The sequence below is a fragment of the Erpetoichthys calabaricus genome, chromosome 17, assembly GCF_900747795.2.
Source record: "Erpetoichthys calabaricus chromosome 17, fErpCal1.3, whole genome shotgun sequence".
In the NCBI taxonomy this organism is placed as follows: Eukaryota; Metazoa; Chordata; class Cladistia; order Polypteriformes; family Polypteridae; genus Erpetoichthys; species Erpetoichthys calabaricus.
In genome coordinates, this window is record NC_041410.2 from 73,342,920 (window position 1) to 73,367,200 (window position 24,281).

Here is a 24,281-nt window from a genome sequence, read left to right on the forward strand (position 1 = left end):
TAAATAAAGGGTTTCTTTATTGAGAGAAAACCAGGACACCTTAGATACAGAACTGTAATGAAACTTTAAATCGTAGCCTTTTTAATTTAATATAGAAACTGTAGTGACACATTTCTCAGGACTTTTCAAAAAAATAAAAAATAAAAACACACAAAGAAAAACAAAGGAAAGGTGAGAAAAATGCTAGCTTTAACATCTCAAGGCATCTTTCAGCATGTAGGAATGCCAATTTAATAACAAAAGAAAACCCATCAGCGGCTTTGAACCTAAGCTCTAACTGTTACTTTAAGCCCGTTATTGCAATGTGGTTTTTGGAAGTCAAAAAAAAAAAATAAAATAAACAACAATCTAAATAAACTTCATTCTTTTCTTGCACTGAGATTATCAGAAAATGTCTTAACATATGGGTGGAGAAATAAGAAAAGCAAACTGTTTCTCAGGTCCCTAAAACGCACAACAGAGAGATTTTTTTCTGTATTGATATCACAACAGCTGCTTTGTAAACCTTGGACTTGTTTCTGTCATCTGACTACCCGTAATCTACTGGACACAGATGTCCGGTGTGTATATGTGTGTGTTAAAACTGGAACCTACCACTTAGAAGGCGCCTGGAGCCTTGACGCAAGAAGCTAAGAACCACTTGCGCACTGTCGGTGTATTCATGAGGACGGTCTTTAATATCTGCACCTGTGATTGCCACACGTGGCAGGCAGTTTGTAACTTTGTTCCATTCATAACCAGCCTCTCCTCTTACCTAAAACATTCTGCATGAAAGTCATTCCTGTGAACAAGTGTGGCGCCACCATTCTAGCCATGTCTGCATTTCCAGTTTCAGTTCTCATCCCTTGGACCCATACTTGCTTAAAACTTTTTAAGTGCCTTTATTCAGGACTGCTGGATTAGCCTAGCTAAGCGACTCCCATCTCCCATCATTTTACAGTATAACAAAAAGTTGAAAATTACCCCAAAGACTGACCAGCTACTTAACACAAACAAGACATTTTCAGGCTCCCTTCAGACCACCATCTGCACTTCCAACAAAACATGCAAATTCTCTGCCAAGAAACTACAAGACAAGCACCACAGCAGAAGCATGTGAAACTTCACCAGCAAGTAGGTAGAGAAATCAAAGTCTGGCGCTGTCAGATTGTGGAGACGACCCTCTACCAGCTGAGTAGCCAAATGCACACCAACAGTGGCGTAAAGCAGGCTTAATGCTGAAAAGGTTAAGGAAAATATGGGGCATTTGTTGGTGGTGATGACCTTCATATAAGGTGCCCCTCTTGGTTAATACCAAACAAGGACCTCATTCTTCGACTGCATTACTCCTTCAACCAAAAGGTGTACTTTCTAAAAATGACTCATCAATGCCACAGATACCAGCACCTCCAGCAAAATTTCACTAGGACACAGCAATGGGAGGATCAACCATAATATAATGACCCTCAGTATGAACTCAAGACAGTAACAAAGAACACCGACAAATTCCTCATCACGGAAATGCATGGAAAAAATATGAATGGCTCATAAGTAAGAAGCCATTGACTGTTTCCAGTGGAAATTACTCCAGTGGAGCAGAACAAATGGTTAATGGGGAGACACCAGCTGTCCATTCAAGCGGTTACATCTCTCAGATCCAAACTGCATAAACACAAAGTACTTGAGAACCTGGATATGCATGGTCATCTAAAGATGGTCACGGACAAATTAATGAAGTGAATGCAATATGTAAGATATTGATGCATTTTAAAACACAGCCAAATAAATGAACACAACAAGACTGCACTAGTGAAACTCTGAAGAGACTGAATGAAGTGAATGAAGGGGACATCTCCTAGTGGACAGCAAACTGGATTACACTGAAAAAAAAAAAAACGGTCACAACTTCTCCAAGAGAAAATCCCAGCAGATGGATGCCCCTGCTCATGATCCTGTGCAAAACAAGCAGCACAGCGACAAAAGGCACCATCATCTTGTTCCTTTGCCTGTCAGGGTGGCAATTGGTTGAGGAGTGTAAGAAAGTGAACAAAAGGCAGTTTGTAAATAGGTCCATCAGAGCGCACGTGAAGGTCCAGTCGAGCCCTCGGCCGGCAGGTTATGTCAATGAGATTGTTACTCAGATACAGTCAACTGGAGTACTGTTATTTCAGGCGGCAAAAAAGCGAGATGTATTGTCTTTTTATATACATAATATTAATTAAACAAAGAAAGCGTGAGGTAGATAAATGTTTTAGAAAAAGTACAAACAAAAAAAAATGACAAAAAGAACTGTCCCCTAATTATCTCAACCTAAGAAATGCCAAAAACAATAAAACACTACTGTAATAACAAGAATTCATCATGGGGCTTTATACAGTGATTTAAACTGATATCACAAAAAAAAATAAAATAAATACAAATCCTAAACAGAAAACCTCTGTAAGAAAATAAACACTAAAAAAAAGCAAAATGAATCTCCAGTCAAGACTATTCAATCAGTATATTGAAATGTATCCAGAAAAAGAAAAACAAAAAACAAACCCCTTCCCCTTACCTGCTGATAAATAACCAAACCAAAATATGTGCAGCAGATTACTGTCTCTTTGTTTTTTTTAATCTTTGTGTCAAGAGGTCCATTTTATCGATTTTGTGTTGAATGTCTAATGAAATTGTGACGCATGAATTTTGGGCGCAGCCATAGTGATAAGAAACCAAACTGTGAACGCAGCCAAGAAGTGTGCTGTGTTTTGCAAGATGGATGACTTCACTAGTCAAAAAATAAAACAAAACAATGGAACTTCAAAATAAAACCCACACAACAGTCCAAATTTGCCAGTTGTGGCTGTATCATTATCATATCCAATACAAATAATAATATTAGTTAAAAAAATAAAATCTTTTGGAAAGGGGCCCAAGGTGTGTATACACACACGGACGCACAGACACACGCTCTCACACACACACACACACACACACACACACAATACATAGCAAATAGGAGAGGAGAAGGGCAAGGGGTAGGGAATAATGGCATTAATACAGGACAATAATGCAAAATTAAGAAAATAGTAAAAACCATTGTTTTGACCTGAGTTTGAATCGCGCCTCTGGAAGGTTAACTGGGATAGCAGGGACCCCAGAACTCAAGCAGAGTTTAAACCAGTACAGCAGCAGCGATAACGGGCGCCCACTCATGGAGCTAAGGTGTCAATAAGAAAACAACAATAATAATAATCATAATCATCATAATAATAATAACTATAATAACAAAGAATAAAATAATCATTAAAAACAGGAAAAGCATCAGATTAAAAAATTTGAAGGCAATGGACAGTTTGTGGCAAAAACAGAAAACCTTTATCAGGACAAAGAGGGAAAAAACAACTAATGCAATAATAGATAAAAACTAAACTTTTTTTTTTTTTTTTTTTTTTTGCTACAGTACAAAGCATAAGAAATGGATTCTAGTGGAAACCAGGAGAAAAGATTTAAACCTGAACGTTTTCATAGATTACATCCACAAAGGAGAAAGAATGAAATAGCAGCTTCTCTCTGTACAGACATATAGATGAAGTTCTGAACCATAAAAAAGTTATAAAAGTGACACAAAAAATGATGTGTATGCAAATGATCCACGGTCTAACATACAACTGAAAGACCTTTTAAGTTATAAATGTTCAAAATTTTTTATCAACCAGGAGACTCTATTGACAAGTCATTAGAACACGGTGGACTTGACTGCCAGGCTCGCTTTGCTGCAAACTGCACATGTGCGGTGTTCTCACTTCCTTGCTGTTCCATACTAGGTACTTGTGTTTGCTTAGTTTCTCAAGCTCTTCTGCTCTGTCATTTCTTTTTGGTGCCAAGTCCTTTATTTTGTTTCCATGTAGCAGAAGTCCTCCGATAAAACTGCTGTCCTGTCCCATTTGTCTCACAGCAGGAAAAAAAAAATATGAAAAAAAAAAATCAAACTGAAACTGTGCAGTAGAACCGTACAAGTCAACACTCAGACAGAGGAGGAGGAGAAGGAGGAGGGCGGCAGAGGTAGGGGAGCGAGGAATTGGCAAAATCCTTTATGGTGAGCGCTGAAATGCAAACAGAATTTATACAAAAAAAAAAAAAAAAAAAGGTTTTGCCAGTGTAAGTTCATGGAGTGTTTTAGCGATTTGTTTTGTGTTTCTTCTAAACCAAGTACAAAAGAAAAAGGAGTGGAATTGCAGAGAGCAAGAAAGGGGAGGTAAAAAAGCCAAATTTGGCAAATGTGATAATATTAAAACGTATGACATAACCTCAGACCACTGCCTATTCAAAACCCACAACTGATATGGAAAGACTGTTGTTTTTTTTAGTTAGTTTTTGAGGGAAAGACAGATATACAAAATCTTTTTACTACCCTTACCCCCATTAATAAATGAAGCCATTCTGAGCAGGAGCCAAAAAGTACGAGAGAGAGAGACCGAAAGCACAGATGAGAAGCAGCAGACAGAAAAAACTGGGTAGGGAGGGTCAAGTCCTGTAAGCAGCAGGTACAAAAATCAAAGCATTGCATTTCTCTCGCTCTCACATTCGACCCATTAAAATAACACAAAACAAAAAAGAAGAAGTGCCTTCTGTTGGATTTGCTGGCAGATATGTTTTATATGTGTATATAAACATATACACACGTACAGAATTTTTTTTCTCTGTACAAGTTTTTGCAAAAAACAAAAAAAAAGTCGCTGGGCTTTAGGAAACATTGCTTGGGCTCTTTAAGAGTCTCCGACAGTTGTTTCATTTCCCATTTATTATTCAAAAAGGATGAACCAAATGTGGGGGGAAACACAAAACAAACAAAAAACCCACAAGAACAATTTTCGCATGTATAAAGAAATGTTCAGTCATGTGTGATGCCTTCCTTTCTCTTCATCTGTGCAGCAATGGCAGGTTTTTATCCAATAATTTTAATAGTAATAACAATAATAACAACAACAATAATTATAATAAAAAATGAAAAAAAAAATCCACTGAGGTACAGTAGGCTCTTAACTGTTTCTGATTGGTTTTGTATAACAGCTTTTCTCTAACTTTCAGAGAAAAATGCTGGAGTTGTCCAAGGAAATGGTTGGTAGTTGGGGTGTTGGTTCATAAAGAATCAGCAGGCAGATGACTGGGGCAGAGGTGAGCTGCGCTCATTCTTGCGCCCCCCATTCATATGCGCATACCGCTGTGTCTCATCGAAATTGGCCCGCAGTAACACCACTGGCCCATTGGCAGCTTTGTGTCCCGAGTGCTTGTCAAGTGTAACGCCAGAGGAGCAGGAAGGGGAGGTGGAGGGGGCAGTGGCTCCCGAGGCTGAAGGGGGCTGTGGTGGTGGTGAAGGCTGTATAACAGGCTGCAGACTGGATGAAGGGTCCAATGGCATACTCTCCATGTTCTCTGCTTCTAGGTCAAGCTCCTCAGTGTCTGGAGGTTTATTCTCATCACTGTAGAAAAAGGAAACCTCCCGGAACTGTGGCTCCAGCTCGTCTTTGATACTATTGATTATCTCCAGAAAAGAGGGTCTCATCTTGGGGTTGTAAAGCCAGCACATGCGCATAAGCTCAAACCTACAGAGTCAAAAACAAAAGAAATATGTTAAGCACCACCCACTCTTGGAAACTGAATGTGTTCTATTATGGCTACTGCTCCACACTCCTTGATGGTGGGTCCTATATAAAGATGTCCCATAGACATAGCTATACAGACTGATAATTGGGGGCACCTGAGTGACCAAGAAGTTTATGCATACCACATAACCTGAATGAAGACAGGAAGAATGTTTATGAAGAATACATGGTAAGGGTTTGCCAGTTGTCAAGGCTTCCCCAGAATATGAATGCAGTCAAGTCTAGGGGGAACGATTTAATGCTGCAATGTTTAATTGATGAGTCAAGAGGAATATTTGGCCTATCTGAACACTCAGAGTGAAAAGGATATCATGGTGATGGTCCTTTATGCAGGAAGACCTTAGTGAGGGAAAATGATTATGATATTAATTAGGCCTCCCTTAATCCTGGCCACTTAACCAAATTAGTTCACTTGTCTAACAAAGGAGAATACTGATAGACAATGTCACTTCAGATAAAAATATAAAACTTCTTAGTGAGGCTTACCAAAAGCAAACAAACAAACAAACAATATAAATATAGCCCAAGATATAAATAGTCAATATGCTGCCACCCCATGCTCTCAGCTGACTGCCCATTCCAGTTATAGATAGAGCAGCTGAAGTGGCCTGGCCTAAGCTGCCTGCTCATGCTCTGACAAGACAAGACATTCCGCAAGACCATGTGAGATAAGTGTCAATCAGCAGCCGCCAAGCGAGTATGTCATCACAAGAGCTGCATCTCCCTAAAAGGTAGCAGACCACCCATTAGATTTATTCTCAAGCTGTTTAATCAGTCATTGAGCCTATTATTCCAAAATACAGATGTACTTTTGTATTTATTTCTGTGTAATAATCATCAGGTCAGACACTTTGATCTTAAATTGTTTCATTTGTATTTATTCTTTTTGCATATAAATGTTCTCATTGGGAAATCAACAAGACATTTTGCTCTTGTCCATTAAAGTGAGATGTACAAACATGGATTAAAATGTAAAAAGTCACAATTGGGAAGATAAGTTACATAGCCCAAGATCATTGGGCTTCACAGAGAAGACTCCTAACCCCCCCCCCCCCCCCCCCCAACCCCCCAACCCCCAATTAGTCAATTTAAGAACTGATGCATTCCAGGCTGTTCTCTTTGTTTCGGGAATTAAACTCTTGAACTTCATTTTCTCATTTAGTTCAAATGTGGCTTCTTCTTAATTTCCTTTTATAACCTTGTCCACAGACACACGGCAAAACAAATAAGCAAGCAATTTGCAGTGAATGCTCTTCTAGTCTCTTTGTGTGTTAGAATATCTTGCAGTGCAGGTAATTGTCTAACTGTCTTGGCGCTGAAAGGAGCGGCAGAGGCTTTTGCTCTGTTTCCTTGTATTAAGGCACAACAGTTGATTTGAGCAATTTTTATACTATAACCAAGGACCGTACAGAGAAGAGAACTCTCTGAAAACTTGCTCTTGTTTCATGTCAACTGGAAAAGACTTTTCTTCTTAATTTGATTCTGGTAAAAACAATCGTTGAGCGACAAAGGTATGCTTCTTTTTCTCTTGTAGAAAGGAATGTGTGTCTGTAGTATTTTTTTGAAGGATAGTACAAGATTCTCCACAACCAATGATAAAGCTAGTCTGTATTATAGGCTATTTTATAACATGACAAAATCAAAATTACCTTAAAACAGAAACATTTTTTTTTTATTTTTTTTTTTTAAATCAGATGTATCCTCAGACTGTCCCTTAGCAATATTGTACTAGTGTGCTTCCTTTTACGTCCTCAGTGCGGGCCCAGGATTTAATTTCTGACCACTTAACTCTGCTGCTTCTGGAAATTCTCAACAAGCTTAATAAAGCTGAAGTAATGAGAGGTAGTGGTGTTCATCATATGATCTGTTGCAGTGTTTATTAACAGCCCGCTTCCCAATCTAACTATGTGCTCACAGATCGAAAGCCTGCCACTGAGGCATGAGGTCTGCGTATCTAAACACCACTATCTTCTTTCTCACAGTTACAGGGTGAGGATCTCCCCACATTTGAGATGGTGCAGCCATATCTGTTTTGAGGTGTTATGTGTGCTTTTTCATAGGCTACAGAATTGATAAACTTCATTCTTGGTGACTGGAAGTTGCTTACAATATGTTTTCTTTAGTTCAAGCAATTTGCACAGCACAAAAGAGACATGTGGGCTTTCCTGGATTTCCAAATGTTCATTTTGGAAGTACTGACATTATATGCATCACATATCAACACACATTTATATAAAATCTCTTCAGCTTCCTAAATTACTGGGGTATAAATATAAATCTCATGTCTCCAATGTCAAACAGTTTTCTATGTCACCCTCTACATATTAAGAAGCTTGAACGTAGTGTTTAATGAACATGAACAAAACTGCAAATGTTCCAGCTAATATCTTTTGGGCAAAAGTATCCAGCAAGACAGGAATTCAGATTGGTTTAGTCCAAACGTCTTATCAAACTCCTCAATTCTGCATGTGTGTGTACATATATATCTATCCACCTATATCCATATACACGCAGATACAGCATATTTATTGTGTGTGTGTGTGTGTACTGTATATATATACACACACACATACATATAAAAATATATACATATATATATATATATATATATATATGCACACACACACACACGCATATTATATAATATATATATATATATATATATATATATATATATATACACACACACAAACACATATACAGTGCATCCGGAAAGTATTCACAGTGCATCACTTTTTCCACATTTTGTTATGTTACAGCCTTATTCCAAAATGGATTAAATTCATGTTTTTCCTCAGAATTCTGCACACAACACCCCATAATGACAATGTGAAAAAAGTTTACTTGAGATTTTTGCAAATTTATTAAAAATAAAAAAACTGAGAAATCACATGTACACAAGTATTCACAGCCTTTGCTCAATACTTTGTCGATGCACCTTTGGCAGCAATTACAGCCTCAAGTCTTTTTGAATATGATGCCACAAGCTTGGCACACCTATCCTTGGCCAGTTTCACCCATTACTCTTTGCAGCACCTCTCAAGCTCCATCAGGTTGGATGGGAAGCGTCGGTGCACAGCCATTTTAAGATCTCTACAGAGATGTTCAATCGGATTCAAGTCTGGGCTCTGGCTGGGCCACTCAAAGACATTCACAGAGTTGTCCTGAAGCCACTCCTTTGATATCTTGGCTGTGTGTTTAGGGTCATTGTCCTGCTGAAAGATGAACCATCACCCCAGTCTGAGGTCAAGAGCGCTCTGGAGCAGGTTTTCATCCAGGATGTCTCTGTACATTGCTGCAGTCATCTTTCCCTTTATCCTGACTAGTCTCCCAGTTCCGTATTGCATGATGGATAAATATCTGCCTGTATTTCTCAGCATTGAGAACACCATTAATCCTGACCAAATCTCCAACTCCATTTGCAGAAATGCAGCCCTAAACGTTCAAGGAACCTCCACCATGCTTTCACTGTTGCCTGCAGACACTCATTATTGTACCGCTCTCCAGCCCTTCGACAAACAAACTGCCTTCTGCTACAGCCAAATATTTAAAATTTTGACTCATCAGTCCAGAGCACCTGCTGCCATTTTTCTGCACCCCAGTTCCTATGTTTTCGTGCATACTTGTCTCTTGGCCTTGTTTCCACGTTGAAGGTATGGCTTTTTGGCTGCAACTCTTCCATGAAGATCACTTCTGGCCAGACTTCTCCGGACAGTAGATGGGTGTACCTGGGTCCCACTGGTTTCTGCCAGTTCTGAGCTAATGGCAATGCTGGACATCTTCCGATTTCGAAGGGTAATAAGCTTGATGTGTCTTTCATCTGCTGCACTAAATTTCCTTGGCTGACCACTGCATCTACGATCCTCAACGTTGCCCGTTTTTGTGCTTCTTCAAAAGAGCCTGAACAGCACATCTTGAAATGCCAGTCTGCTTTGAAATCTTTGTCTGGGAGAGACCTTGCTGATGCAGTAGAACTACCTTGTGTGTTGTTGCTGTGTTCAATCTTGCCATGACATGAAACTGTCTTCCACAACTTCACCTTGGTAGCAGTGTTTCGCTGTTCCTCACCCAGTTTTAAGCCTCCTACACAGCTGTTTCTGTTTCATTTAATGACTGTGTTTCAACCTACGTGTGACATTGATGATCATTAGCACCTGTTTGGTATAACTGGTTGATCATACATCTGACTAGAATCCTACAAAATCCCTGACTTTGTGCAAGTGTACCTATAAGAATTGATGCTGGTTTGAAGGCAAAAGGTAGTAACACCAAATATTGATTTGATTTAAATTTTTCTTTTGTTCGCTCACTTTGCATTTTGTAAATTGATAACAATAATCATTATTTATATTTCTGAAAGCATTCTTTGTTTACAGCATTTTTTCACACCTGCCTAAAACTTTTGCACAGTACTGTATATACACACACACACACATATTTTACATATATATATATATATATATATATATATATATATATATATCGCTTAGAATTAAGGCCAAAAAGTTCTATCTTGGTCTCATCAGACCAGAGAATCTTAGTTCTCACCATCTCAGAGTCCTTCAGGTGTCTTTTAGCAAACTCCATGCGGGCTGTCATGTGCACTGAGGTATGTGTGGAGACAACCAGGCACTGCCCATCACTTGTCCAATACAGTCCCCACAGTGAAGCATGGCGGTAGCAGCATCATGCTGTGGGGGTGTTTTTCAGCTGCAGGGACAGGATGACTGGTTGCAATCGAGGGAAAGATGAATCTGGCCAAGTACACGGATATCCTGGACAAAAACCTTCTCCAGAGTGCTAAGGGCCTCAGACTGGGCCGAAGATTTACCTTCCAACAAGACAATGACCCTAAGCACACAGCTAAAATAACAAAGGAGTGGCTTCACAACAACTCTGTGACTGTTCTTGAATGGCCCAGCCAGAGCCCTGACTTAAACCCAACTGAGCATCTCTGGAGAGACCTAAAAATGGCTGTCCACCAACGTTTACCATCCAACCTGACAGAAATGGAGAGGATCTGCAAGGAGGAATGGCAGAGGATCCCCAAATCCAGGTGTGAAAAACTTGTTGCATCTTTCCCAAGAAGACTCATGGCTGTATTAGCTCAAAAGGGTGCTTCTACTAAATACTGAGCAAAGGGTCTGAATACTTAGGACCGTGTGATATTTCAGTTTTTCTTTTTTAATAAATCTGCAACAATTTCAAAAATTCTTTTTTTTGTCTGTCAGTATGGGGTGCTGTGTGTACATTAATGAGGGAAAAATTTAATTTAAATGATTTTAGCAAATGGCTGCAATATGACAAAGAGTGAAAAATTGAAGGGGGTCTGAATACTTTCCGTACCCACTGTATATATATATATAAATATACACACACATATATACAAGAACGAGAACTGAAATTAAGGCAAACAGAGAAACTAAAACTAAATAAAAATAAAAATTAGTGATATGTGAATGAACTAAAATGAGAACGAAAACTGAGTAAAACGAAAAAAATAGCAATAGCATTTTTGTTCAGTCCGGTTCAGTCGTGCAGAGAGGTTGTTTGTAGGTCTCACTGAGCGTTCAGTTACGTTGCGTTATTCACTATGCGGTGATCTTGTACTGGCTTACTAGAAGCATGTGGTGCAACTTCCATTAAAGACTGTTGTTTGTTTGTTGCGCACATTTGGTTCGTCGACTTGAAGCAGTAAGCACGTGAGGGTGACGATGGGTTGAACATCTCCAATAATGTGAATTTTTACATTTTTTATTTGGTGATTCTAATTTGGACCAGTTTGAGAAAGTGGGCTCTGAGATAGACTGGCACTCACTTGTTGCCCAATCCTGTTCGGATAGATTCCAAATACATACAATTAGCTTGACTATTTTTGAAATGGTCTACCATTCAAACATTTGAAAACTTAGAAAAAATAGAAAGTAGCTTACAGCATGTCTGGACAATTTTCAGGTTTGTCCAGCAACCCTCCATCCATTACAAAGCGTAGCACTTGTTCATTGGACATCCCTTGGTAAGGCTGTTCTGCTAAAGTAGCAATCTCCCATAACACCACTCCAAAAGACCTTTAAGAGAAAAGAAAGGAAGTCACAACTCACCATACTATTCTGCGTTACATTATTTTACCATTTAATTTCCCATGCAACATTTTGCTACCAATGACATAAGAAACAAGTAGTTTAGCTTTTATTGGTTGGCATTACAAAAGGTTTAGAAAACGTGTGAATTTTAAATGTCTATACTAGTACCTGTAAAGTGGACTGATCAAAGGTAAATCAACAGGACTGATGTTCAATTTGTAACAATAATTGTTTTGGTGGAAGAGTGTGGTAGATGCAACTGACACCCAATGACTAATATTTTTGGGAACTGTCAGTTTTTTATATATATACACACACACACACACACACACACACACACACACACACACACACAGACAGACAGACAGACAGACAGACAGACAGACAGATAGATAGATACTTTATTAATCCCAATGGGAAATTCACATTCTCCAGCAGCAGCATACTGATACAATAAATAATATTAAATTAAAGATTGATAATAATGCAGGTGAAAAACAGACAATAACTTTCCATAATGTTAAATGTTAACGTTTACCCCCCGGGTGGAATTGAAGAGTCGCATAGTTTGGGGGAGGAACGATCTCCTCAATCTGTCAGTGGAGCAGGACAGTGACAGCAGTCTGTTGCTGAAGCTGCTCTTCTGTCTGGAGATGATACTATTTAGTGGATGCAGTGGATTCTCCATAATTGATAGGAGCCTGCTGAGCGCCCTTCGCTCTGCCACAGATGTTAAACTGTCCAGCTCCATGCCAACAATAGAGCCTGCCTTCCTCACCAGTTTGTCCAGACGTTAGGCGTCTTTCTTCTTAATACTGCCTCCCCAACACACCACCGCGTGGAAGAGGGCGCTCGCCACAACTGTCTGATAGAACATCTGCAGCATCTTATTGCAGATGTTGAAGGACGCCAGCCTTCTAAGGAAGTATAGTCGGCTCTGTCCTTTCTTGCACAGCGCATCAGTATTGGCAGTCCAGTCTAATTTATCATCCAGCTGCACTCCCAGATATTTATAGGTCTGCACCATCTGCACATAGTCACCTTTGATGATCACGGGGTCCATGAGGGGTCTGGGCCTCCTAAAATCCACCACCAGCTCCTTGGTTTTGCTGGTGTTCAGTTGTAGGTGGTTTGAGTCGCACCATTTAACAAAGTCATTGATTAGGTCCCTATACTCCTCCTCCAGCCCATTCCTGATGCAGCCCACGATAGCAGTGTCATCAGCGAACTTTTGCACATGGCAGGACTCCGAGTTGTATTGGAAGTCCGATGTATATAGGCTGAACAGGACCGGAGAAAGTACAGTCCCTTGTGGCGCTCCTGTGTGGCTGACCACAATGTCAGACGTGCAATTATATTTTATATATATATATATATATATACATATATACACACACACACACACACATATATACATATATATACACACACACACACACATATATTACATTATATATATATATATACACACAAACACACATACACATACATACATATATACACATACATAGTTATAATATTGCACATCCTGCGCCACTTTATAAAGCGCGTATTTACATATGATGACGATATCATTTTTTAAGATGAAATGCAGCAAAATATGTTGATTATACAGATAAAACTTTAACTTCACTTAAATAATCTGTATTGTTAATAATTAAACATGTGAGGACACGGTGCTGCAGCGCTAGCTAGTTCATGGATTGTTCCTGCATTGCTTTGTATGCTTGCTCGTGCTGACGCAACACTGGAAGGATAGACGGAAAGAATAATTAAACATGTACTACGAAGAAATTTCAATGTTCCTTAAAAGTTTTGAAGAATTGGCGTTCTAAGCTTACAGATGGCTTCACGTCTATTACATAGCTGATTGTGTGGTGATTGGGTTTTTGGAGAAAGAAAAGTAAGGACAGGAATTGGAGGTTAGTACGTTTGAAAGAGACAGTACTGCTGCGATAAATTATTTCATCGAAGGTCGCGCATGGCGCAGCAAGCCTCTTGCGTGAGACATGAACAAGCACTGCGCCACCGTGTTCCCATGTTTAATAACATGCTTTAACTCCTATCATCATGAAAAAGATATCACGTATACATCTCAGTATTTTAATTATTCAGAGAGCTGTAATATCACGAATGTAATGGATTCTGTGTCCTGTTGGAGAAAAAGAAAGCCCGTTTAAGAAGCAGGTAGTGATTCACACACAGAGCACATAGAAGATCAAATACAGAACAAAGCATTTAATGTGCTACTTTGGTTACAATGGGATTTGAGAAACTAGTAAATTGAACAATTATAAGATGAAGTTTATGATGTTCTACTTTAATGGCAAAATAAACTACATGATTAAAGTGGAAATTTCGAGATTAAAGTTGACATTTCGTGCTTTTTTCCCCACTGTGTGCCTATTTTTTTTGTCTGTACCCTAATAAGCTGTCATATGACACTCAGATGGTGGGCTACGACTTGCCTTTTCACGGCAACTTTGATATGTGATTTCTTTTTTATTTTGGGCACTGTGCGACTTTGTGAACTTGAGCTTTCGAGTTTCTCTGACACACTGTCACTTGGTCAACTTCATTTTGTTGATTATACCACTGTTTAAACCAACAAATAGTACGTTTTTCCTTTGCCTCCATTTGGTATTCGCTGAAATTCTTATATTTCCCCCCGTGCTTTTCCCATTGTCTTTTCACAGAAGGCTGAGCTTAAGGGCTATTTATATTGATTTGCATATTCAAAGAGGCGAAATTCTGGCAGGAGTTGGGGTGGGACAGAAGGCGTGTGCACGTGCGTTACTTTTCACGCTGATCGGAATTTATGTAGCGGAAGAACGTGGAAGTTTGCGTACGTACAGATTCCTGCATCTGGATTTTTCTGTGCGTACGCACATTCCTGCTTTTGTGCTTACGCCATGTTATAGTGTGAGTTCTACGCACAGCGTTATGCATGATGTCTTTTCACTTGCCGAAATTCTCAGATGATGCTGCACTTATGGGGTGTACTGATAAGGGAGATGAGACAGAGTATAGGAGCCAGGTGGAGAACTTTGTTTCTCGGTGCAGAAAGAATTGTCTGCAACATATCAGCAGCAAAACCAAAGAATTGGCTATTGACTTTTGTTGGTACCAAGCAGCCTCTATATCTGGTCACTATTCAAGGACTGGATCTGGATGTGTATGTGGTGCATTGCTACAAACACTTGGGGGTCTAAATCAATGACAGGCTGATGTAGTAATGCAGAGGAACTATAGAACTCTGTGATGGCCACTGCTATTTTCTATGCTGTGGTGTTCTCAGCTGGTAACATCACTTCAAGAGAGGTTCAGTGAATCATTAAGCTAATTAAAAGGGCAGGCAGAGTTATGGGACACACTTTGGATCCCCTGGAGGTAGTAGCGAAGGAAAGAATTAAAACAAAACTGAGTGCCATTATGAACAATGCTGCACATCCTCTTTCTGACACAGAGCACTTTCTTCCAAAGAATTGTTCAACTGAAGTGTGTCAAGAAACACTACTGTGGCTCCTTCATATCAATGGTAATACACCTGTATTGCCTCACTGTGACTGTCAATTCAGAAGTCTTTTTAGTCATTCTGGTGTGTGTTTAAACCACAGTGTGTATATATATTTATCTATGCATTTATTTAAACAGCTTCTATAATAAGCCAAATTCAATCCCCACCCAGACCAATAAAGTTTGTTCTACCCATCTCTCTCTAGGTTTTAGTCAAAGCTATTTTGCACCCTAATTAAAATGCAAATCTTTTTAGCAATATGTCAGTAAAGTATCAATTAAAAATAAACTTACACCAACAAATGAAGTTTTTACATTTTCTCCCTTGAGTCATTATTTCTGAATGAACTTAAGTTTAAAGTAACATTGTAAGAATGTGATAAAGAATGTACAAACCACTGTGCTCCGAGATGAGCTTCAGTTATTCAGTTCAATTCAAGTGACTCAATCTTTCTCATTTCTTAAAAAAATTGAAGATATGCCCAACACTGAGTCTTGGCTTCCTTACCAGACATCTGAGTTGGTTGTAAAAACTCCATCTTTGAGTGACTCTGGGGACATCCATCGTACTGGCAACAAGCCCTTTCCTCCTTTGCGGTAGTAATCCGTTTCATAGATATCCCTTGTCATGCCAAAATCTTGTTAAGATGTAAAATATAAAAATACACATTTTTAGGGAAGATTACACAAATACAAATCAAAAATCATACTATTGCAAATGGTTGTCCACATTTTACTTCAAGCACCTCATCATCTTCTGAGACTTAAAAGCAGCGCTCTGAGCCAGTTTACTGAGAAGTGTAACCATACTGTATAAAATGAATTTAATTACCTCCAATTTTCACAGTAAAATCTTCTGCTACCATGCAGTTCCTAGCCGCAAGATCTCTGTGTACAAATTTATTGGCATTGAGGTAGGCCATGCCATCTGCAATCTCCCCTGCCATTTGAATCATTTTCTTTAATGAAGGCAGGGACAAGCCAGTGCTGTCCTGTAGGGAAACAAAATGGAAACAAAGGGTTATCAGATCTCTCTGGAGAGATTAACTTGGTTTGCTTGTGGTGCTTGGCAGGCAGCATTTGAAAATTGTGTTTCACCTTTGTATCAGAACGAAGTGATCTCAAGTGGCTTTTGAGGTCTCCACGAGTCATAAGCTCCATAATCACCAGTGTTGGCTGGCCCTGGGACACCACGCCAAGTAAGCGCACCTGCACGGATACAAATGCAAACCTGTGAAACATACTGACTTACTTATTAATTTGTAATTAAAGTCAGCTGTTTGGTTACGTAAATGCACATCTTAGCAGAATCTGATATTCTTTTTTTCATTTTATATCATAACTGTAAATTAGTGTAGTTATTACTACTTACAACATGATGGCAGTTAAACTCCTTCATGACAGAGGCTTCATTGAGGAACTCAATTCGTTCTCTCATGCTGGCGGTCTCATTGACAGTCTTAATGGCCACTCGGGTTTCTGGCTCATCCCTTACCACACCCTTAGCTATGCCCTCATACACCATTCCAAAAGATCCTTGTCCAAGCTCTCGACACATGGTGATCTTTTCTCTTGGAACCTCCCATTCATCAGGTACATACACTGAAACAGGAAAAAAATAGTAGAGGCATTCAACACTAGCATTATGGTATGCATAACTTAAAGTAGGCATAGTATACACATGGCCATAGAGGGTGGTGTAGGAGGTGGGCATGGTGAGGATACTCATTGTTTACATTGATGATTATTCTGCTCTGAGTAACCAATGAACTGTGGCTTACAATGTCTCATACTTATTTTTACTTTTCTTAATAATAAAAAATCAAAGCAACAGCTTATAAATCATTAAGAAATGCAAACCTTTAACTGGGAAAAGCTCTGGATTTCAATCTTACGGTGTATTTAGCTTTACTTGTTAGTATTAGTGCATCATATTCCTAATCAGTTCTTTATTCTTCCCTTTCTAAACTACACACTGTACACATCTGCACTATGTAATGGGGAATGATATGGAATCAATAATTACTTTGGGTTGATTGGCCTTGCTTAACAAGGAAAAATACCCTGTGGGGGTACTTTTTACAAATTACCTCCTTGCGAGGCATTTATCAGGTAAAGGTTCTGTGCTACTGTCTTAAATGTTTGAACAATTTTGTCTTGTTATCCTAGTATGAACCCATAATGTCCATGCAAGCTACAACATTGCCCACATGTGGTCAATATCTTCTGCCCTGAAGCCCAAATACTGCCAGTTTTTCAGAATCACCTTTTCCTTCCATCAGATATCTGAATTTAATGAATAGCATGCTTTGATTTCACCATCAGAGTTTGCTCTTCTCAACAAAGGTCTCTAAAAATGAATCATACTTTTGATCAAGAAAGATTTGAGTCAGTCAGAATGGATCATAAAAGCTATTGACACTTAAAAAGGTTTGAAAAGTCATTGACCACTAAAGACGTGCCAAAGGAAGGAGATTCAATATCACTACCCCAATTCTCGGGAAAGATTATGCAATAAAATTACTCTAAGAACAAGGTGAACAATACATTGTACATCATTAAAAAGATGTACAATGCTAAAGATCTGCAAACCTCTTAGCAATAGCTAATATAAGTGTTAATCATAAATAAGTCACCAAGCAAAAGTGGTGTTCATGGGAAGATACCAAGGAACAATGGACTGCTCTGTAAAATGACAATGAATGTCAATTTCAACTCTGGTACAGACCACATGAATGCTAAGGAAAGGCTACATAAAACAAACTCGCATCAGCTGTGGCATGTAGTTGTAGGAATTCAATGGGCTGGTGTTGCCTTTGTGGGTAGCCTAAGCACCAGAAGATCATCCAAATAATACATTACGTTTTGTGAGTAATTTCTGCAGGAGAATGTCAGGACATTCAATAATAATAATTAAAATCCAATAGAAAAAAGTCTTCATTAAATAATAGGTTAAAACAATGCTGAAAGCAGTCTCTTTAAAAACAAGCCCAGTGCATACTTTAACTGCCTTCTCGGCCTTATGCTGCCAGCTGTCTCTCTCTCTCGCTGCACAGGGAGAGACTGAACACGTACAGAAATCATCGGTGCGTACAAAGCGGAAGGGAAACTGGCTTGTTCGTCACCAGAGTGTGTGGTCGTAAACAGATGCAAAAGTTTGGCAAACTTTTTGATCGTAACCCGATTTGTATGTGGTCCGAGACGTTCGTGACCCGAGGTTCACAATCACCAGATGTTTCACAAAGTAAAGGAGAGTGCCACCTAGAGTAACAACAAAACAGTATGTGATAATCCACTGATAATATGTTTTCACAGGAAAAAAATAAGAACAGCTATTTGAAACTGGATGTGGACTGATAGTATATGTTCACAATGTAATACAACTAGCATCTGTACAGAAGAGTTGATTAGATAATAAAGGATAGCTTATTGAAATGCAAAAGAGAAAAATGGTGTTTCAATGGAACTCTTGGAATGTGCTAACTGATGAAGCCTAATGGTTAGAATCTTTATGAATCAAATTTTTGCAACACTCAGTCTGCAGAATATCTGTTCATAAAGATTTTTTTGTGTATATGGCAGTCATACAAAATATTCACTCTCCTTTGACTTTTCCAGATTGTATTTGTTTATTTTGTTATTCTGTTTTGTTGAAATAGATTTTTCTTCAATTCACATTAAAAACTTTTATAATGTCATGTGGAATTTCTGTTGATTCTTTTAAATTAATAATACATTAAAACTGACAAAAAATGTATTCACCTTCCCAAATCAAAGTTTAAGTATCTTTCAAGGCTGAGTTTACAGCCTTGAATCACTTAAAGTTCTAGGTATTTGTACACATTTGAAAATTAAATTTTTTTGTCAGTTCTTATTTACAGAACTGTCCAAGCTCCCTCATGTGCACTGTAAATAAAAAGCAGTATGCAGCCCCTGCTTCATATTCTCAGTTGGATAAAGTCCAGAATGTTACCAGGCCAGTCCTGATTTTTTAATGTGTTTGTTTTCAAGCTGGTCCATCATGGCTGTGGTTGTTTGTTTTGGTTCACAATCCTACTAGAAATGATTTTGCTCCAAATTCCCAGGGACCTCATTGACAAAACTTGTGTACGCACAAAAGGTGGTGTGAAATGTGCTTATGTAACTTCCCATGCAAATGTCTGGATTTCTAAAAGAAAATGTGAGAGGGGAGCATGCGTATATTTATGGCAACTCTGACCCATGTGCACGCATCAGTTTGGAAAAACTGGGTAAAGATGACAACCTTGATCAAATGATGAAGTACAGCCAAACCTGCTAAATGATGACTGACATGCAGAATAATTCATATCGTTGAGCCATTACTATAATGTGCATTGAAGTTGTAACGATTACCCTAGGCTCAAAGAGGGCAATGCTACATTAACAATAAATTTGTCGAACTCTTATTAACACATTGGATCTGGCTGTTCTGCCATTTCTTCCTTCAAAGCTTACTATTAAGCAAAGACAAAAACAAAAGGAAACATTGGTGGAACAAAATAACAGAAAATTTTACAAACATAGATATATTTATAACTAAACAATTACACAATTTTACTCACTACAACAGCAAAAACAAAATAAAGTCCCCTTTAACTGTCTCTCAAGCAAATGCCCATCCCATAACTTAGACACTCCCTTAAACACACCAAATTCCCCCTTTTCGTTAGAAAGGATGACCAGTCCCAACAAACCCCACATATATATACATAGATACACACAAAACTCTCAATATGACTTGTAGACTCCTGTTCAGGAGAAGCATATATTTTTATATATAATATAATTTTTTGTTTTTTTATAACACTAATTCAGTCCAAAGGGTTATTGTCCATGAAGGAACTGTACGACGAAGGCAATCAGATTGGGAAGGATTGAGGAAAGATGGATGACAGCACTATCCCAAAAGTTTAAAAAAAAAAAAAAAAAAAAAAAAAAGGTCACATCTCACCCTCTGAAATCAGCAATCTAAACCTTAGGGACAGTCCAGAGAAAGAAAGAAAAAAAGTCGTGCAGGTGGCCACTGTACTAACTTTATCCTAGCATTTTCAAATGTTCATTTTTCGGTTCGTAGCATGCATTGTTGCAATCAATGTTACTTTTCTTGGTTGTTTATTAAATTACGGATTTTTCAAATGTTCATTTTTTCCCTGTGCTTAAAACTCATTAAAAGAAAGTGTTTACAGCGAGCAGTTTGTAAGGCTATAGCGTGAATTCTTGCAATGTTACTTTTCTCTGTTCAAGGTTTTCTCAGTGTTATTCAATGTTTTTACATTTAGTTTATTATTACGCTGTGCATTCTATGGTGTAATTAACTTTTTGTGCTTAAAAATCTTTAAAAAAAATATATTTACATACAGTTCGTATGATCTGGAACGGATTAATTGTATTTACATACAATCCTATGGGGGAAATTACTTCGGGTCACGGCCAAAGTTTTGGAACGAATTACGGTCGTGACCCGAGGTTCCACTGTAGTATATAAGACGACTGATTGGTTTTCCATTGTAAAACTAACACTATAGTATTTTTCCATTTCAATACTGCATCCAGTAAAAAAACAAATTATTTGCAACTTTATGCAAATTCAATGCTTAGAAAACACAAAACATGTATAAACCCTTGATAAATCAAACCATAAAAGAGCAAAGCTGTCGACATTAGTACCTCCACTGTGATATTGTATAGAAAGCTCATACTCACTTTCAGTTGCACTGAAGTACTCTGGATTGACTGAGGCATATAATACTCCATTACCAAGTCTGTCACTGTTTCTGAAGAAACAAAAAACAATATGAAATTGTAAACTAGGAATCATATTATATACCATTGTCTTTCAGTAAACACGTCATGTAAAATAAGGTGCCAAGATGGATGCAACCCCAGAACTCTAAAGAGGTACTTGTATAGACGTTGAAAGTTTTAAGACTAAATTGTGTTTTTGTCTTTCATTGTAAAAATTGTGAAAGAGCACATAAATTCCATAGGCCACCTGAGTGCATACTTCAGAACGGGAAAGTGATATGGTAATGCATTTCTTTCACATAGTGAACCATAGATACATGGGAGTGTGTTACCAAAAAGGGTGCTAGACAGTAATATCATGGGGATCTTCAAAATTCAACTTAATATTTTAGAGAAACTAAGGAAATATAATGGATTTTAATGGGTGCAATGTTTTGTTTCACCAAAATTATTATGTTTACATTCTGCTCTGTTCCTTTTACATAAAACAGGTGAACAGAATAATGCATGTACTGGAAATGGACTTAATTCTCTCACAGCATCCTAAAATAAATATGTACATAAATTAATGACACACATACATATATATAATATATATAATACATATATATATATATCTATAATAATAAAAGGCAAAGCCCTCACTGACTGACTGACTGACTCACTGACTCACTCATCACTAATTCTCCAACTTCCCGTGTAGGTGGAAGGCTGAAATTTGGCAGGCTCATTCCTTACAGCTTACTTACAAAAGTTAGGCAGGTTTCATTTCGAAATTCAAAGCGTAATGGTCATAACTGGAACATATTTTTTGTCCATACACTGTAATGGAGGAGGCGGAGTCACGTATCGCGTCATCACGCCTCCTACGTAATCACGTGAACTAAAAACAAGGAAGACATTTACAGCACGAGTCACACGCGGGAACGAAGGTAAATGACGTTAATTTTTGACTGTCTTTTAATACTGTGTAAGCATACATATTAACACATGTGCAATTAAATGTGTGCATTTACGGGGTGATTTCTCAGGCTTAAAAGCTCACCTTTTATCAAACGCGGGAAGAAAGGTAACTGACGTTGTTCACTGTCTTTTAATACTGTGTAACCATACATATTAACACATGTCCAATTAAACGTGTGCATTTACGGGGTGATTTCTCAGGCTTAAAAGCTCGCCTTTTACTAAAAAGGTAAATGCAAAACTATTTTCAATCAGTTTATTGAAACGCTCCCGTTAAGGATTGCAATAACATATTCGCGAGATAAAACAAGGAAGTAGGGGGAAATGGAGGAACAGCCGCAAACAGCGAAGAGCAAAAAATTAATTAAACAATTGAGAACGGAGCGAGTTAGGCATACAAGCATGTTCAAAAGGGAAACAAAGCACGGTGTAAAACGTAAGTTTCAATTAAGTTTATAGAAACGCTCCCGCTGCGGATTGCAATAACATATTCGCGAGATAAAACTTTAATGAGAAGACACGAGGTATAAATGAACCACACGCCGTGGCGCAACGTTAGGGGCAACAGTTTCAACCATTCTATGATCTGCTTCTCGCAACTGAAAGATGGCACATGGCGGATGTTAGCCGACTTGCTGACCGCAACGTTAGGGGCTTCAACTATGGCGCTGACGCCACATCTCAGTGCCAACATTTTGCAGACTGTACTTAAAAGACACGCCCTCCTCACTGGACAGTTAAAAACACCAATCAAACTAACGATGACATCAAGTATTACCCAATCCAAAGTAGGAAAGGAGGCATCTTCATAAAATGCGTGTGGGATAATTTGCATGAGACGCTGCTTTAAAAAAAAAATATAAAAAAAATACGGGATAAATCCCGTCCAGTATTGATTCAAAACGGGACGCGCAATTTCATTCTCAAACGCGGCACGATTCCGTATTTTAAAGGACGGGTGGCAACCCTACAGTGCCAGGTAACCACCCATACAATCAGATTGTGATTCAGACTAGGAATGCAATGAATGTAATTACCCCGATCTACATACAAGGCGAAAGTCTTGCAACATTCAAAGATGATGGTTTGGGATAAGTACACCATACAACATAAAAGAGCTTATGAAGCCTTGAACCGAAAAAAGCAAGATCTCAGAGATCGTAAAAAAAAAAATAGGAGGTAATGTCGTTTTACTCGCTGTAGATTTTAGTCAAACATTACCAGTTATTCCACGAGGGAGACCAGCAGATGAACTCAACGCGTGTTTAAAATCCATGCTTCTCCCACGCTCGGTTATATGTCGCGTGTTCTCGGGTAGGTGCACCAAAAAATTTATACATTTAAGCATGTAATGGGCAAACAAAAAATGAGGTATACCCGAAGGCACTGCAGTAGTACTTCATGTAACTTTACTTCTTAAATGTTAATGTTTTACTGTTTAATAATTTATACACTTCTTATATGTTGTTCAAATTCTTTTATCAAAATACCACTGACAGCGCAATGCACGATAACATGGAGTGAATACACCATACGCATCCGCCCACGGCTGCCCTGCTGTGCGCAGATAGGAGTTCATTCTACAATAAAATAAAATAAAGATTAAAACAGTAAAACAATCATCACCCATAAAGCGTGTGTGTGTGTGTATATGTGTATATATATATGTTGATATGTGGATGTGTATATATATATATATATATATATATATATATATATATATATATATATATGTAGATATGTATATATATATGTGTATATGTATATATATGTTTATATGTGTGTGTGTGTATTTTATATATATAAAACACAGCAACACTCATAACAATGACAACACAATTACATTGACAATCATGTTACGTTGTTTTTAAAATGTTTCCTTTTTTTTTCATAACCTCTTTAACACACTACTTCTCCGCTGCGAAGCGCGGGTATTTTGCTAGTATATAATATATATAATACATATATATATATATATACACATATATATATATATATATATAATACATATATATATATATAATACATATATATATATAATACATATATATATATATAATACATACATACATATATATATACATAATACATACATACATATATATAATACATAATACATACATATATATATATATATATATATAATACATATATATATATAATACATATATATAATACATATATATATATATATAATACATATATATAATACATAAATATATATATATAATACATATATATATAATACATATATATATATATACATATATAATACATATATATATATATAATACATATATATATATATATAATACATACATATATACTA

At 37.7% G+C, this 24,281-nt stretch overlaps 1 protein-coding gene across 1 annotated transcript in view; it reads right to left on the minus strand.

The window, feature by feature from the left end:
* The window catches only part of igf1ra (insulin-like growth factor 1a receptor), a 443,425-nt gene continuing 419,144 nt past the window's right edge, over positions 1 to 24,281 (minus strand). The window contains exons 15-21 of the mRNA XM_028822633.2: positions 20,948 to 21,018; positions 16,596 to 16,825; positions 16,322 to 16,432; positions 16,056 to 16,215; positions 15,732 to 15,861; positions 11,558 to 11,692; positions 1 to 5,564 (exon numbers count right to left, since the gene is read on the minus strand). Of these exons, the coding sequence (XP_028678466.1) occupies positions 5,111 to 5,564; positions 11,558 to 11,692; positions 15,732 to 15,861; positions 16,056 to 16,215; positions 16,322 to 16,432; positions 16,596 to 16,825; positions 20,948 to 21,018 (1,291 nt within the window). The 3' untranslated portion in view covers positions 1 to 5,110. The remainder of the gene's footprint in view (positions 5,565 to 11,557; positions 11,693 to 15,731; positions 15,862 to 16,055; positions 16,216 to 16,321; positions 16,433 to 16,595; positions 16,826 to 20,947; positions 21,019 to 24,281) is intronic.